This window comes from Amblyraja radiata, chromosome 4 (assembly GCF_010909765.2).
Source record: "Amblyraja radiata isolate CabotCenter1 chromosome 4, sAmbRad1.1.pri, whole genome shotgun sequence".
NCBI classification, from domain to species: Eukaryota; Metazoa; Chordata; class Chondrichthyes; order Rajiformes; family Rajidae; genus Amblyraja; species Amblyraja radiata.
Window position 1 is genome coordinate 12351214 of NC_045959.1, and position 18704 is coordinate 12369917.

The 18704-nt window shown below is 44.2% G+C and overlaps 1 protein-coding gene across 1 annotated transcript in view; it reads left to right on the forward strand.

Annotated features, from left to right (window-relative positions):
* The window catches only part of fer1l6 (fer-1 like family member 6), a 135023-nt gene that overhangs the window by 49717 nt on the left and 66602 nt on the right, over positions 1 to 18704 (forward strand). Inside the window, exons 14-19 of the mRNA XM_033018878.1 lie at positions 1336 to 1456; positions 2678 to 2778; positions 3820 to 3904; positions 9677 to 9793; positions 13341 to 13493; positions 16306 to 16486. Of these exons, the coding sequence (XP_032874769.1) occupies positions 1336 to 1456; positions 2678 to 2778; positions 3820 to 3904; positions 9677 to 9793; positions 13341 to 13493; positions 16306 to 16486 (758 nt within the window). The remainder of the gene's footprint in view (positions 1 to 1335; positions 1457 to 2677; positions 2779 to 3819; positions 3905 to 9676; positions 9794 to 13340; positions 13494 to 16305; positions 16487 to 18704) is intronic.

The window sequence follows — 18704 nt, forward strand, 5'->3', positions numbered from 1 at the left end:
GCCATACAAGAAAGAGAGAAAAAAAGAAAAAAGAAAAGACAAAGAAAAAACCCTCATATACTATACAGTATCTTAGTCATATATACAACCCATCACCCTATGTAAGGCTTGACACTGGACGCAGGAAGTATTAAAATCAAACATTTGGTCGAAGAGAGTGTTTTTGAGAGGAAGAGGGTAGGTAGGGTGGTTTAAGGAAGGGATTTCAGAGTGTGGGTTGTAGGCAGCTTGAGATCATGGTTGCCAATATTGGAGTCATGTGACTCGAGACCTGAAGAGATCTCCAATTCGATGAGAATGAAAACGAAACATTGCAAGTGCTGGAAACCTGGAATAAAAGCAAAGAACAGTGAAACACCAAGCAGGTGTGAAAGAGAGAAGTCTCTCCACTTCATCTGTTCTTCCTGCACAAATGCTATCTGTCCTACAGACTAAATGCAAGTTGCGCTAGCTGTAAACATTTAAAAAGAGCCATTAACTAGAATTTAAAGTTGTTCCATATCTTATCTTGAGCCCTCCAGGCTTTTCCCCTCCCTAAAAACCTTTGGCTGTTATATTCAGATTCAGATTCAGATTCAAGTTTTATTGTCATTGTGCAGTGTACAGTACAGAGACAACGAAATGCAGTTAGCATCTCCCCAGAAGAGCGACATAGAATATGAGCAATAAATAATATATTTACGTGCAAACAGTCATAGTAGTGCAATTATTATTATTATTTTTTTAAATTCCTGGTGGAAGGAGTGTCCGGGGGGGGGGGGTGATTGGCAATCACCGAGGTACAGTGTTGAGTAATGTAACAGCCGCAGGGAAGAAGCTGTTCCTGGACCTGCTGGTCCTGCAACGGAGAGACCTGTAGCGCCTCCCGGATGGGAGGAGGGTAAACAGACTGTGGTTGGGGTGAGAGCAGTCCTTTACGATGCTGAGCGCCCTTCGCAGACAACGCTTGCTTTAGACAGACTCAATGGAGGGGAGCGAGGAACCGGTGATGCGTTGGGCAATTTTCACCACCCTCTGCAGTGCTTTCCGGTCGGAGACAGAGCAGTTGCCGTACCATACTGTGATACAGTTGGTAAGGATGCTCTCGATGGTGCAGCGGTAGAAGTTCACCAGAATCTGAGGAGACAGATGGACCTTCTTCAGTCTCCTCAGGAAGAAGAGACGCTGGTGAGCCTTCTTGACCAGAGTTGAGGTATTGTGGGTCCAAGAGAGGTCATCGGAGATGTTGACCCCCAGGAACCTGAAGCTGGAAACACGTTCCACCTCCGTCCCGTTATCATGATAACAGTAATAAATGGATGACTATTCTGACTGAATCTGTTCCTTTGTCTGCAGGAGTTACTACTACTTGCCATTTCATAACAAGAAACCATGCGTCTTCGTCAAGAGTTGCTGGGAGGACCAGATTTTTCGATTGTATATTTCCAACTTCCTGGACAAAATCGCTGACAGGCTTGTTCGTGTTTTATTTCATAACTATGTACATTGGAGCTGCCAGCTCACTCCTCCCCTTTCACAGATTAAAGCCATTGTCGGTGTCCTCTCCCAGGCAAAAGTTCTCAATATTGATAATTTATTTACACATGGTCTGCTCTATTGGAAAGATAACAGACTCCCAAAACATCCTATTGGCATTATTATCTTCTTGTCCAGTTGAAAAAGGACATTGAGAGCACCTCCTTTAACTTCCAGGCTGCTGTTGTTAATGAGCACATCCACACACCCATAAGATTCAAGGATTTCCTTGGTTTTCTCGATATTCCCTGCTTTTGCCATGGGGAAAGATTACCAGACAGAGGAAAAGATTAAAGGATGTTCACAAAACTTCCTTCAGTAAAGGGCCTGTCCCACGAGCATGCGACTGCATGCGGCAAGCGCGACCAAACCGGAAGCGGGGGCTGCGCGGAGGTCGAGTGATCCCGTACGAGTTGACATGAAGTTCGAGTGAAGTCAGCGGGAAGTTCGCACGTGACGTTGTGTACGGCGTCAAGACGCTGCGTACAGCGTCGAGACGGTGCATACGCCCGTCGAGGCGCTGCGTATGGCCTCAATGCGGCTGCGGGCCGGCAGGCCGTTGCCGCGCGGAATTTTTGGACAGTGTCAGTTTTTCGGAGCCCTGCGCGATGTCGGGACCAGCTCCGCACAACTCCATACGGCTCCGGCGATCGAAGTGGGACCGGCCCCGCGAGGCCGTACGGCTCAAGCGACCATGTTAGGTCGCGCTTGCCGCATGGAGTCGCATGCTCGTGGGAAGGCCCTTAATTCTGCTGAATTGTGGTATTCCATAACCCGTGCCCATCAAAGTAGAGAAAGATTTGAGTCCTTGCATTACCACACAATATACCAGCAAAGAAGCATTCTTCCCCACAAGTTACACATCTGCCTATTCCATCAGGCATCTCCCTCCATCTCTGGTGGTGTCCATGGGACTCACAGTGACCTCAAAGGTCACTTCAGATCCCACAGGACTAGAATGAAAGTGTCAGCCAGTACAGAATCAGTTAAAAACAGCATCAATACTTGTACCATTAAATAGATTCCCTAAGTGAGTTGCACACTTGGTCATGCAAGATTGAGTGCCCTGGAACCTAACAAAACTGTGTATAATGGGCTTAACATTGCAGAAAGTTTGCAGGAGCCTTGGCAACTTTACTCATTGCCTCAACTTTATACTTAGGAAGAAGGGTTGGAAGAGATCAAAGAATGCATGAAGGTTTCTGATTCCCGAATGGAGAAGAAGACGAAAGATGTTCTGAATGATTTTATAGTCAGATGCAGGTAAAATGGTCCTGATATGTTAAACATTCCAGTGTATCATTTATGCTTGCAGGTAAAATATTTCTCAGTCACATCACAGTCTTTCTATTCTTGTTCTTTGCTTCCCTTGTATGTTTCTTGTGTTAAACTGATCATTTTCATCTCATCTTCAAAATATAATCATCAATAGTGAAGATAAAAGAGTTGAAAATGCCTACCACAACATGACCTGTTATTTATAGTATATTCACTGTATCAGGTATAAAATTATAAAACCATGGTATAGTGGATTCCTGATATCCCTCATATTATTTGATTTCCAGGTTTTTCCAGCTTTCCTCACTAACTTCACCCATCTACAACCCCCACACTATCTGTATTCATCTATCACATGCCAGGCTTTTCCCCGTCCTCACCTCTCTTTTCCAGCTTTCCCCCATTGTAACTCCATTAGTCTGAAATAGTGTCCCAACACGAGACTGTCCTGTCGTCTGTCCATTTCCTCCATAGATGCTGACTGACCTGCTGAGTTCCTCCAGCACTTTGTTTTTGCTCAAGATTTCAGCATCTGCAGTCCCTTCTGTCTCCATAATGCAAGTGATTGAGAAGGCAGCTGGCTTGCCTTGTCCGCAGGGGATCATCAGTCAATGTCACCCAGTAGGGGAATCTGCTGCGGTTCATATCACATGCCCAGCTGTTTTTGTCAGCTACAAAAACTACAAAAACTACAAAAAACTACAAAAACTACAAAAACTACAAAAACAGTGAACAAGAGGCTAACCTTGAGGCAGACTGCAGGTACATTCAGGCAGCCAAACTAGTTAGTCGAATGGGTGGATTGATCCTCTGGCATTGATAAATATTTAAATAGGAAATTGAGTTCATTGATAAAGGATGGAGCAATGGAATTAAATGGCTAACTTTGTCAATACATGTGTAATTGTTCCAATGGACTCTTCTCGATGAAATTGTTACTTTGTAATTCAAAGTCAAATATAAAAACTCACCTTTATGCTGGTCAAATGTTCACCGATTTTTCTTACTAATTGACCTGTGCCTTAGAGATTTTACCGGCTTTGGACAGATGGATGGACTTCACCAGACAGTGCTTGATAAGAAACGAGTCACCATGAGCCGGCTGGAACTGGTAAGATACACCAGTACATGGTACATGAACAGGACAGGTTTGGAGGGATATGGACCAAACGCGGGCAGGTGGGACTAGTGTAGCTGGGACATGTTGGCCGGTGTGAGCAAGTTGGGCCGAAGGGCCCGTTTCCACACTGTATAACTCTGATTCAATGATATTGGGAGAATGCAATTGGCATAAAAGCTGGAATTTCCTCAAGGCTGCCCCTGCCTCGTCACTTGAAATCTGGAGAAATACATTTAGATCTCTTATTGGAGTCTCCATTGCATCCCCCCCCCCCCCCCCCCCCCCCCCCCCCCCCCCCCCCCCCCCCCCCCCCCCCCCTCCCGAGGATATGATGGGAGGGGTTTGGGGCGAACCTCTGCCAATGTTTCAAGGCTGTCATAAGAAGCTACAGATGCTGGAATCAAGCAAAAGACACTATTTCGACTGGGACCCCAATCTGGAGAAGAGTTCCAACCCAAAACCACCTATCGATTCCCTCCAAAGATGCAGCCTGACTCGCTGTGTTACTTCAGCATTTTGTGTTATGTTCAGTGCTTCAAGACACAACTTCATAATATGATGCCCATTTTAACTATTATCTAGAGACAACTACAGCTCTGTCAGTTTCTCAATGATTTTAGTGTTGTATCTCATTATAAGTAGAAGTAACAAAGGCCGCAAATTTCTTTATTCTGTTGAAGTTAAAGTATTTAATAATGGATTAAGGAATTTTATACACATACACTAATTGTTCAAATGATCGTGTTACATACAGTAATTTCCTGGTGGATGTCAATTCTTAGTGAAAGTAAAGTAGACCTGAAGATATCCACCCATCAAACCAGTTTTAAATTTGAATTCTCAATAAGAAGTGCAAATACCTACCACAAATAAGACATCAAAAATAAATATGAAGGCTTTCCAAATGTTATCAGTATGACAACCTATCATCTCTGACTCACTGTGCAAGTATAAAAAATAACTATGCCTCCAGATAGTGTAGAACATAAAACTACAGTTCAATGTAAACTGTGATATTCTTCAAATGTTTTTTTTCTGTATCCATCCACATTCTTTGGCATTTAACAATCAAGGCTTCAATCATGGTCTTCGATTTAGATTCTACTCCAGGGAAAGTTACATTTTGCGCCAGGTGTAATTGATAAAGGCTAGCTACTAACTACTTGGTAGCTAGCCTTTATCAATTACACGTGGTTGCAGGAGGGCTGTGATTGGAAACTAAATATTCCAGGATTTCGTTGCTTCAGGTGTGATAGAATTGGAGGGGCAAGAGGTGGTGGTGTTGCATTGCTAGTCAGGGAAGATATTACAGCAGTGCTTTGGCAGGATAGATTGGAGGGCTCATCTAGGGAGGCTATTTGGGTGGAACTGAGAAGTGGGAAAGGTGTAGCAACACTTATAGGGGTGTATTATAGACCGCCAAATGGGGAACGAGAATTGGAAGAGCAAATATGTAAGGAGATAGCAGATATTAGTAGTAAGCACAAGGTAGTGATTGTGGGAGATTTCAACTTTCCACACATAGACTGGGAAACACATTCTGTAAATGGGCTGGATGGTTTGGAGTTTGTAAAATGTGTGCAGGATAGTTTTTTGCAGCAATACATAGAGGTACCTACTAGAGGAGGGGCAGTGCTGGACCTCCTGTTAGGAAATGAGACGGGACAGGTGGCGGAGGTATGCGTTGGGGAGCACTTCGGGTCCAGTGATCACAATACCATTAGTTTCAATATAATTATGGAGAAGGTCAGAACTGGACCTAGGGTTGAGATTTTTGATTGGAGAAAGGCTAACTTTGATGAGATGCGAGATGATTTAAAAGGAGTGGACTGGGACATTTTGTTTTATGGGAAAGATGTAGAAGAGAAATGGTGGACATTTAAAGGGGAAATTTTAAGAGTACAGAATCTTTATGTTCCTGTTCGGTTGAAAGGAAACAGTAAAAATTGGAAAGAGCCCTGGTTTTCAAGGGAAATTGGACATCTCGTTCGGAAAAAGAGGGAGATCTACAATAATTATAGGCAGCATGAAGTAAATGAGGTGCTTGTGGAGTATAAGGAATGTAAAAAGAATCTTAAGAAAGAAATTAGAAAAGCTAAAAGAAGATATGAGGTTGCTTTGGCAAGTAAGGTGAAAGTAAATCCAAAGGGTTTCTACAGCTATATTAATAGCAAAAGGATAACGAGGGATAAAATTGGTCCATTGGAGAAACAGAGTGGGCAGCTATCTGCAGAGCCAAAAGAGATGGGGGAGATATTGAACAATTTCTTTTCTTCGGTATTCACCAAGGAGAAGGATATTGAATTATGTGAGGGAAGGGAAACGAGTAGAGTAGTTATGGATACTATGAGTTTCAAAGTAAAAGAAGTACTGACACTTTTGAAAAATATAAAAGTGGATAAGTCTCCAGGTCCTGACAGGATATTCCCTAGGACATTGAGGGAAGTTAGTGTAGAAATAGCCGGGGCTATGACAGAAATATTTCAAATGTCATTAGAAACGGGAATAGTCCCCGAGGATTGGCGTACTGCGCATGTTGTTCCATTGTTTAAAAAGGGTTCTAAGAGTAAACCTAGCAATTATAGACCTGTTAGTTTGACTTCAGTGGTGGGCAAATTAATGGAAAAGATACTTAGAGATAATATATATAAGCATCTGGATAAACAGGGTCTGATTAGGAACAGTCAACATGGATTTGTGCCTGGAAGGTCATGTTTGACTAATCTTCTTGAATTTTTTGAAGAGGTTACTAGAGAAATTGACGAGGGTAAAGCAGTGGATGTTGTCTATATGGACTTTAGCAAGGCCTAGGTTCCTCATGGAAGGTTGGTTAAGAAGGTTAAACTGTTGGGTATAAATGCAGGAATAGCAAGATGGATTCAGCAGTGGCTGAATGGGAGAAGCCAGAGGGTAATGGTGGATGGCTGTTTGTCGGGTTGGAGGCAGGTGACTAGTGGGGTGCCTCAGGGATCTGTGTTGGGTCCTTTGTTGTTTGTCATGTACATCAATGATCTGGATGAAGGGGTGGTAAATTGGATTAGTAAGTATGCAGATGATACCAAGATAGGGGGTGTTGTGGATAATGAAGAGGATTTCCAAAGTCTACAGAGTGATTTAGGCCATTTGGAAAAATGGGCTGAAAGATGGCAGATGGAGTTTAATGCTGATAAATGTGAGGTGTTACACCTTGGCAGGACAAATCAAAATAGGACGTACATGATAAATGGTAGGGAATTGAAGAATACAGTTGAACAGAGGGATCTGGGAATAACCGTGCATAGTTCCTTGAAGGTGGAATCTCATATAGATAGGGTGGTAAAGAAAGCTTTTGGTATGCTAGCCTTTATAAATCAGAGCATTGAGTATAGAAGCTGGGATGTAATGTTAAAATTGTACAAGGCATTGGTGAGACCAAATCTGGAGTATGGTGTACAATTTTGGTCGCCCAATTATAGGAAGGATGTCAACAAAATAGAGAGAGTACAGAGGAGATTTACTAGAATGTTGCCTGGGTTTCAACAACTAAGTTACAGAGATAGGTTGAATAAGTTAGGTCTTTATTCTCTGGAGCGCAGAAGGTTAAGGGGGGACTTGATAGAGGTCTTTAAAATGATGAGAGGGATAGACAGAGTTGATGTGATCAAGCTTTTCCCTTTGAGAATAGGGAAGATTCAAACAAGAGGACATGACTTCAGAATTAAGGGACAGAAGTTTAGGGGTAACATGAGGGGGAACTTCTTTACTCAGAGAGTGGTAGCGGTGTGGAATGAGCTTCCAGTGGAAGTGGTGGCGGCAGGTTCGTTGGTATCATTTAAGAATAAATTGGATAGGCATATGGATGAGAAGGGAATGGAGGGTTATGGTATGAGTGCAGGCAGGTGGGACTAAGGGAAAAAAATTGTTCGGCGCGGACTTGTAGGGCCGAGATGGCCTGTTTCCGTGCTGTAATTGTTATATGGTTATATGGTTACTTGGTGAGTTGTTATTAGGTAGCTGGTACATATCACCAGCGTGGAGTATCATTGAGGCAAGTGAATGCTTAGGCAGGAACAGTTGTGGGGGCAGGGTGAGCAGATTGCCATGTGAACGAGTCCATGCATGTTCCACTTTCCTAAAACGGCCCTTTCATATCCAACTCTGCTTCCAATCCTCCCCCTTTCACCCGTGACAAGCTTGGAAAATGAGCAGTAGGAATGGACTTCATGGTAGTCACTCAATGTCAATGGTAATCAGATGAAGCTTCAAACATCTTTACATGGTCCACAGGCCACCAAGCCCATCGACTTGCCCCTCTTTGAGGATCAGAGACATCTAAGGGACAGAAGTTTAGGGGTAACATGAGGTGGAACTCCTTTACTCAGAGAGTGGTAGCTGTGTAGAATGAGCTTCCAGTGGAAGTGGTGGAGGCAGGTTCGATTTTATCATTTAAAAATAAATTGGATAGGTATATGGACGGGAAAGGAATGGAGGGTTATGGTCTGAGTGCAGGTAGATGGGACTAGGGGAGAATAAGTGTTCGGCACGGACTAGAAGGGCCGAGATGGCCTGTTTCTGTGCTGTAATTGTTATATGGTTATATGGTTATCTTGTGGCAAACCATGGACTTTTTCCACCAGGGGACACTGTTTATGAGGAATTCAGACTGCTGGAACTTGGTTGTTCCAGAAATGTTACAGACAGAGGAAAGAGGAGACTTTTAGCCCATCAATCAAGCCAGACTCACTCAGTCCCAGAGGTCTTTGGGTGAAGTCTGGTCCGTATTGCTGAGCTACGGAAGATTGAAAAATTAAATTTATGTTCCTCTCGCTAGATTGTTGGTATGAGTTCAGCTGTGCACAACTTTGTCTTTGAGTCAAATGACATGGAAAGAAGCCCTTTGGCCCATTGAGTTAGTGCTAACCATCAAATACACATTTACACAGATCCCATTTTGTTCTCCCCTCACTCCCATCAACTCTCCCCACACTCTACCACTCCCCCACATCCTAGAGGTGATTTGCAGTGGTCGATATAACCTACCACCTCACACTTCTTTGGGATGTGGGAGGAAACCGGAGCACATGGAGGATCACAGGGAGAATTCAAGTTCAAGTTCAAGTTTATTGTCATGTGTCCCTGATAGGACAATGAAATTCTTGCTTTGCTTCAGCACACAGAACATAATAGGCATTGACTACAAAACACATGAATAAATAAACTGATAAAGTGCAAAATGACAGATAATAGGTTATTAATGTTCAGTTTTGTCCGAGTCAGGTTTAATAGCCTGATGGCTGTGGGGAAGTAGTTATTCCTGAACCTGGTCGTCGCAGTCTTCAGGCTCCTGTACCTTCTACCTGAAGGTAGCAGGGAGATGAGTGTGTGGCCAGGATGGTGTGGGACTTTGATGATACTGCCAGCCTTTTTGAGGCAGCAACTGTGATAAATCCCCTCGATGGAAGGAAGGTCAGAGCCGATGATGCACTGGGCAGTGTTTACTACTTTTTGGAGTCTTTTCCTCTCCAGGGCGCTCAAATTGCCGAACCAAGCCACGATGCAACCGGTCAGCATGCTCTCGACTGTGCACCTGTAGAAGGTCCACATAGGCAGCACCGGAGGTCAGGTTTGAATCTGGTCACTGGAGTTGTATGTTGAAGCTCTTGTAGCTGCACTTTCGTGCCGGCTTGTCTTTCAATATCATCTCTGGATAGAAAATGGAAAAGCAAAATTAAAAATGTATTTGTATTTTTGTTGTTATCACCTAATTCTTCATCTGAATTCCAGGAGTTAATGTCCCATGAAGCCAAGAACATTGTTCAGGGAAAGAAGAAATTGTCTGTGAATGAACAGCTACGTGCAATCCAGAGCTGCATACAAAGACTGCGATTCCTTGTGGATGAGGTATGGTGAAGAATATAAAAATATTCTCTTGCTCAGGAACCGGATATAAAAGCATCATGTCATGCAATTCATTAACAAAATATAATGGAAAATCAAAGACTAGCTATGAGAGACATAGGTTTTCGATTTTCCTTCAGGGTTCTTCATATGTTTTTTGTTTGTGACCTTTGGACTCATGAAGAAACAAGTCTTAACTTGTGAAGCCTTTTCCCTCTTTCCCTATCTTAACGTGAAACCTTTTCCCTTTCCTTGTATCAATGCCTCTAGTACAGGGGTCGGCAACCTACGGCCGAATGCGGTCCATAACCCGAAATCATCCGGCCCGCAGACAGAATTTTTCCCTCGTAATCATCTGGCCCGCCGAGCACAGCCAAGCTGTACCGCATCCTGCGCAAAGCCGCCGGAACGGCCGCGCACCTTCTGTGAGCACGTTTACGAAAGAACTGCAGATGCTGGAGAAATCGAAGGTAGACAAAATTGCTGGAGAAACTCAGTGGGTGAGACACCTGCTGAGATTTTCCACCACTTTTGTCTACCTTCTGTGAACACGTGATTTGATGCCTGCCATCCGGGGCGGAATGGTGGTGGGATCCATGTGTACACGTGATAGATGTGGCCCGCCATCCGCTCACAGACATACGTCCCGGCCCCTATGCAGAACAAGGTTGCCGACCGCTGGTCTAATATTTAACATTTCCACCCTGGGGAAAAAAGGTTCTGACTGTCTACCCTATCTATGCCTCTTATCATTTTATAAACTCTTCCATCAGGTCTACGCTCAGCCTCCAATGCTTCAGAAAAATAAACAATCCAATATATCCCAGTCTCTTCTTTTAGCCTAAACCTAATCCAGGCAGCATCATGGTAAACCTCTTCTGCACCCCCTCCAAAGCCTGTGATCAGTCCCGTAATGGGGTGATCAAAAATTCACATATATTTCCAGAAGTAACCTAATTAAAGTTCTATAAAGCTGCAACATGTCTTCCTGACTATTGTACTCAACGCCCTGAACAATGATGGCAAGCATACTTTACGCATTTTTTTAATCACCTATACACCTTCTTTACAACATATACACCTTCTTTACTACCAATACACCTTCTTCGGGGGAATGCGACTTTTTTGTGTCGTATCCCCCTTCTCTGCCCCTCGTCTGCGCTGAGGCCTAATGGTGGAGCTGGCGGCCTCCAACCTGCGACTGACCCCGAGACTCCGGAGGCAGAGCCAGCCAGGACTTACCAATGAGAGGCTGGCCGTCTTCGGGGCTAAGGCAGTGGTGGCCCGACTTGCTGGTGCGGCGTTCTGGCTTTCGGCGGCGGCCTGGAGCTGATGCAGCGGGGCTCGGAGCTGAGACTGCGGGACCCGGAGCTGGGGCAGCGGCCTGGAGCTGGGGTGGCGGCCCGGAGCTGGGGTGGCGGCCCGGAGCTGGGGTGGCGGCCCGGAGCTGGGGTGGCGGCCCGGAGCGGAGACTGCGGGACCCGGAGCTGGGGTGGCGGCCCGGAGCGGAGACTGCGGGACCTGGAGCGGCGACTGCGGGACCCGGAGCTGGGGCAGCGGCCTAGAGCGTGGGCGGTGGCCCGGAGCTGTGGCGGTTGCCCGGAGCTGATGCTGTGGCGGGCCGTCTCAGAGCGGAGACGGCGTTCCGGCTTTCGGCGGCGGCGACATCACCACGGAGGTCCGCTGGACTGGAGAGCGGAGACTAAGACTTTGCCTCCATCACAGTGAGGATGTGCTTGGTGAACTCACTGTGGTGGATGTTTAATTTATGTTTATTGTATGTTTTGTTATTATTGATTCTGTGTATAACTGCAGGCAACATAATTTTCTTCGAACGAAAGGTCTGAATGACAATAAAGGATCTATCTATCTATCTATCTATCTATCTATCTATCTATCTATCTATCTATCTATCTATCTATCTATCTATCTATCTATCTATCTATCCCACAGATAACATCAGAGAAAACCTGATACCTCAATCATAGGTTATTAACCAAAGCCAGATTGGTTGATTGGTGCAATGCAAAAGCAGGCCATTTTGTCCCCTGTTGGTGTGCTAGCTCTTTGATAGATTTATCCAATTAGCCCCTTAAGGGCCTGTCCCACTGCGGGGACCTAATTTGCGAGTGTAGAAGAGTTTAGGACAGTATGAAAAATTGTCATGGTCGTGTTGTATCGCCAAAGTAGAACACCTCCTTCGACCTTCCTCGACTATGTAGAGAACCTCCTACGAATATGTTGAAGACCTCCTTCGACTATGTAGAAAACCTCTTTAAATCTCCTTCGACCTCCTTCAACTATGTTGAAGACTAGCTTTGATTAGCTTTGGGAAAATTGGACACCGAATAGTGGAGAGTGAAGACGACCACCTTCAACTACCTTCAACTGTACTAACACTATCTACGACTACCTTTGATTACCTTCGACTACCCTCGATTACCTAAGAACAACGTGCCGACCTACTACGACCTACTTCGACTAAACCTACGAGTAAAAAAAAACATCGATTATTTTCAATGGCGGCCTTTATTTACTCGTGGACAATTTTCAGCATGCTAAAAAAATGCCTCGACCAAACTGAGGCCTCGAGTACGCGGGGACTACTCTCGAGCATGAAGGAGAGTTACAAAGACCTCCTAGGACCTCGTGTTGACCATGCTGCGAGTATGAGTCTAGGGCAAACTCGCCAGAACTCGCGGATTAGGTCGCCGCAGTGGGACAGCCCCTTTACACGCCCTCTCCCTTTAGTTCTGTATTTTTTTTTTCCTCTTTTAGTATTTACTCAAGAGAATAGTTTATTTTCTCCCAAAGTCTGACAGCTATACATATGAAGTTATTTTTACACTTAAAGGATCTAAGTTTGATAAATCAAACACTCCTAGACTAGACTAGTCTGAAGAAGGGTTTCGGCCCGAAACGTTGCCTATTTCCTTCGCTCCATAGATGCTGCTGCACCCGCTGAGTTTCTCCAGCTTTTTTGTGTAACTCCTAGACTATTGCAGTCTAACACATAATCATGGTCACTGCTGACGACATAACAAATCAAAACTCGACTGCAGTACAATTACATCACTTCAACTCTTTGGCATTTTCATCAGAGGGGTGATAACACACAATGGCCGAGACAACCATTATATTGAGGAATGCAGCTTGAAGATGCTATCTTTGTACTGAGGGACCAGGGATTTGCACAAAAACCATCAGGTATAGCTCTAAGCTACACCAACTTCCATTAATAATAAGGAACCCTGCTGGTTTGAATTGGGACTTTAGTCCTTGTAAGTTGTGCCGACGTCAATGCTGGGGGCCATTGAGGTATCCATAGCAACATGCTCTACTCTTCTCTCTGACTCAGTGAGTATGCAGTCCAAAATTAGCTAATGGGAAGGAAAATTTTGAGCTATAAATAGATCGAAATTCCAAACACAAACTTGTATTAATATGCATTTGCAGCACCATAGATACTGAGAAAATCACAGCAGGAACATTTAAAAATTGGGCCAGGTTTTTAAATATCTTTTTAACATCTTTTTAAAAATATTTTCAGCCACAGCATACAATTCCGGACGTGTTCATTTGGATGCGCAGCAGTAACAAGAGAATCGCATATGCACGGATTCCGGCTCGAGACATCCTGTTTTCCGAGAAAACAAACGAGAAAGGAAAGGACTGTGGAAAAATCAAAACATTCTTTCTGAAAGTATATAATTTTATTTTGTTCTCACATGTCTCAAATATTGGAATTATAGGATGTTCATTTTACTCCTTGTCAGTTGCACACAACTTTTATTTCAGTTCTTTCTAATGTGGACACAGCAAGGTTTTGCGAATGGGAAATATAGTCTCACATATCTGACTGGATAGTTTGAGGAGGTTACTAAGGCAATTTATAATGGTAAGGTGGTAATTGTGATATACACGGACTTTTGACAAGGTTCCTCATGATGGACTGATCAGGGAGATGGGGCACCCGGGATCCAAGGTGTTATGGCAAACTGTATCCAAGATTGGCTTGGTGATAGGCAGGCACGGAACTCGCTATCAAAACATGGAGGGGACCGGGGGACACTATTTTTTGACGGCCGCGCGCGCATGCGCACACTCACACACACACACACACACACACACACACACACACACACACACACACACACCACACACACACCACACACACACACACACACACACACACCCACACACACACACATGCGCGAGGCTTCGGAGGCTCAATCCAGCGCTAAATGCAGCTCAACTCTGCCTATCTCAACGGGTTAACCTACAGCCCTGACTGGACTGACGGGACACCAGCGCTGCTTCTCCGCGCTGGCCATATTTCCCGTAACCCCAAGCAGGTTAACCTGGCGGGACAGGCAGATTTGAGCTGGGTTTAGCGCTGCTTCTCTGCGCTGGCTGTGGGCCTGGGGATACAGCTTCCGCCTGATTCCCGACCTCTCTGGCCACCCATGGGGGGGGGCACTCGGGTGGGGACGGGACAGCGCCGGAGACCCGGCCGGGATCGATCCTGCCTGCGGATGAGGCGCAGGTCTGTGCCACGTCCCCCTTCTCCAATCACCGCACTCTATCCTCAGTCCCACCCCCACTCCTCCCTCCTCCAATCATCACGCTGAATTATCATGTCCCGCGCCCATTGCCTGCTGACCTACGTCTCTCTCGTCCAATCGGCGCCCTCGATCAGCAGTCCCACCCCCACTGTCTCGCGGAAAGCGGAGATTTTAATATCCGGATGACAAAAACTTGGGGGGGGGGATGTCCCCCACCTCTCAATACATGGGGGGGACATGGCCCCCCTGGGTTTTCCGCCCCTGGTGATAGGTGACAGACAGTGATGGTGGAGAGTGGCTTTCCTGACTAAAAGTCTGTAATCCGTGATGCACCACAAGGCTTGGTGTTGAGATGTCTGTGATCTGATAAGTAAGTTTGCTGATGACATGACGATCGGTGGAGTTGTAGAGAGTGAGGATTGATGTCCAAGGATGAAGAGGGACATAGAACAGGCGGAAGGTTGGGCAGAATAGTGGCAGGTGAAATTAAATCTAGCCAAGTGTGTGAGGGAATGTAGTTTAGGTCATCAAATTCTGTCAGGATATACCCAATAAATGGCTGGGACATTAGAAGCATGATGTACAGAAGGATTTGGAGTGCAAGTTCATAGCTCCCTGAAAATGCAGTTGGGTCGTGAAGGAGACCTAGGCTGCCTTAATAGGTAGGGGTATTGATTATAATAATTGAAAATAGACACAGAACGCTGGAGTAACTCAGCGGGACAGACAGCATCTCTGGATAGAAGGAATGGGTGATGTTTCGGGTCAAGATCCTACTTCAGACTGATGTCAGAGGAGAAGGAGGTACATAGATAAGAAAATGTAAGGTGTGAAAAAGGGAATGGAGATCACGGAAAATGCAGAATAGATCATTGTTAGCTGGGAGAAGATAAAAACAAAGCAAACAGAGATAAAATGTAGTCAGAGACAGCAAGACAGGTCGGATGGAGAGAGAGGGAAAGCAAGGGTTACTTGAAGTTAGAGATGTCAATGTTCACACCGTTCCCTACACATGTTCCTTCCTACACATTATAATTGGGAAGTCATATTGCAGCTGTACCAGATATCGTTTGGGCCATCATTGAAATATTGTGTGCAGTTCTAGTCCCCACACTAGAGAAAGAAAGTGATAGTGCTAGAAAAAGTGCAAAGAGGCTCAAGGAGCTTTCATTTTTAGGTAAGATTGGATAGGTTAGGCTTGTTCTCAAATGAGCATATGAGGCTGAGGGATGAACTGATAGTGGTTTATAAAATTATTAACGGTAAGTAGTCTCAGTACTTTCCCAATCATAGAGGAGTCTAAAACTAGAGAACACAGGTTTAAGGTGAAAGGAGAAATATTTAAAGGAAATCCAAATGGCATGTCTTTCACACAGAGGGAGTGGGTTTGTGGCACAAGCTGCCAGAACAGATCTACAAGGTGGTTAAAAAGCATTTGGACAGGTGCATGGATAGGAATGGAATACATTTCTCCTCTGTATTTTATGAAAAATAATTTTCAGGCAAGATCCCTATGGTATCTTAGAGCAGATTTACTTATCTGCTTTATATCGCAAGCTGCATTGTATCCCAGATCCATGTCCATTAGGAATTCCAATGGAAAATCACAATGAAAATAAGACAACAAGTTGCCATAGTCCCGGGACAAGATTAAATGTGAACCGTGCATGTTAGGATTGTTCACAAATGAGCATAGGAGGCTGAGGGATGAACTGATAGTGGTCTATAAAATTATTAATGGTAAGTAATCTCAGTACTTTCCCAAGCATGGAGGAGTCTAAAACTAGATAACACAGGTTTAAGGTGAAAGGAGAAATATTTAAAGGAAATTCAAATTACCCAACCCTGAGGACATTGATTGTCTGTGGTTTGCATGGTCTGATCGATTTTATTTAGAAATAATAACAACAGCTGTCAAAGTAATTAAAAGAACATTTATTTTTTTTAAAGTTGCCAGGCAAACATGTTACGGGCTGGACCGTACAAGCAAAAGTGGATTTTTACCTTTGGTTGGGTTTGATGAGACATGTGGATGCTATGTTGACAAACTTACCCAATGGATTTGAAGCAGAAATTCCAGCACCAAGCACTGGCCATCAGCTTTCCCCACCCCTTAGCATACTTTATAAAGGTGAGTGTGATGCTGATCTGTGCTGTTACAGGTCATTCCATTTTCTTATCTCTATTATATGAAGCTGTGATTAGAATATAGGCATGATATTTTTAAAGTGTGGACTATGCCAATGATTCCTTCTTCCAGCCTGTGTGTGCCGTGCTTCCCATATTCCACACGGAAGTGCAGACATTCTGGGCATGGAACGATGCATTGATGCCCATCCTCCGGTTTAACTACCGGCTATGCAGCTTTTGTTTGCATGCTAAATATTTGTCCTGATGAAGAGCAAGCATTAAAATAATTTGAATATTATTTTATGGGAAATTATTATGTGTGGAAACATTTCACAGTGTTTCCTGCCTCATAGCCCTCTGGTAGATGTTGCTTTAGGAAGTTCGGCATGCGTGGGATGGGACACATTGACGCTGGAGATGTTGGCCTTAGACCTGGAGTGCAGCCCTCCTGATGGCTGTATTCACACCAGGATCCTGGCTTTTGATTTGCAATAAACACGATTAGTGCAGGCCTGGATCGATGGCTGCTGTTTTCTGGCTACAAGCGGAAATCTGAATGGTTAGGAGGTCCTTGTCAAACCTTGAGTACCGACTGGTTTTCACCCCAAAGGTTTATGCAAGGATCAGGCTTGTGCTCAACATGCACCATGCAATTTGCATGACCTGAACCAATAATTGAGCAAGGCCTGGTTTGATGGAACACATTCTGTATGGTCTGTTGCATTTAGAATTAGTCCAAAGAGAGTGGAGAGAAAATCAATTCTAGTTGCCTCAACCCTGGGACACACAGCAGTGAAACCTTTAAGCCAAACCTAATCAAATAATGATGATGACAGTAAGTTCAATGGCTTTCTGTTTCATTGAAATCTACATGCTTGCAAACTTGAATGACATATCTTGAACAAACACAATTGCATTGAAATGGTCTTTCTGCAGAATGGAGCCCAGGCATTTGGTTCTGTCACTAATGCTAAGTGTCAGTGCTAGTGATGTTACTGGAGAAAATCTTAAGGGGCAGGATTATGTTGGGCACTTTGAAAGGGCAAAGACTGATCACGGATAATCAACAAGGCTTTCTGTGGGGGGAACTCTTGATTCATTAATTTGATTGTCTTTTGAGGGAGTAACAAAGAATGTTGATGAACGCTGGGTTTGGGATGTTGTCTATGTGGACTTTAAGACATTTGACAAGGTCCCATTTGATTGATTTGTCCAGAAATTTAAGGCAGATGGGATCCAAAGTAAACTGGCTATTTTGATCTACAAATTGGTTGGTGATAGGAAGCAGAGGATAGCAGTGGAAGGAAGCTTGTTCTGATTGAAAGCCTATGTCCAGTGGTTTGCCCCAGGGATTGGTGTTAGGATATTTGTTGTTTGTGATATATACTAATCTTGGATGTGTATGCAGGAGATACGATTAGTAGGTTTGTGGATGACACAAACATTGGTGAAAAGTGAGGAAGGTTGTCATCAGCAGGTGAAAGATCAGACGGAAAATTGGGCAGAACATTGGCAGATTGAATTTAATCCTGACAATTGCAAGGTGAAGAATTTGGGGAAATCAAATAGGTGTAGCGTAAATGATATGTCACTATGGAGTGTTGGTAACAGAGGGGTCCAAGTCCAGAGTTCAGTGAAGCATAGGCCAGTAAAATGTTGAAGAAGGCACATGGCATGCTTGACTTCTTAGCTCAGATCTTAGAATATGAAAGCTAGGATGTTATGTTACAACTTTACAAAAGTCTGGTTTGGTCACATTTGAAACATGTGGGGATTTCTGGTCACCACACTATAAGAAGTGGTGACCTGATGGAAGTACATATGATTATAAGAGACATAGATAGGGTAGATAGTCAAAAAAAATTCCCATGCTATATAGGTATCAAAAACAAAAAAAGGCATAGGCTTAAGGTGAGAGAAAAGAGTTTTAAGGGAGTTCAAAGTTTTTTTACACAGATTGTGATATCAGGTAAATGCTGCCAGAGGAGGTGGTGGAATCAAATACTGTACTGCGTTTAAGAGGCATCTGGACCCACAATTAAGTAGGCTAGGCATAGAAGGATATGTTTATAATGCAGGTAAATGGGATTAGTGTAGAGGGGGGAAAAGGTTAGCATAGACGTGATGGGCCAAAGAGCCTGTTCCTGTGCTGTACATCGCTGACTCCATGACTATGTTGTGGCCACGGCAGTAATTGGTGGTGTAAAAGACAGTCAAAA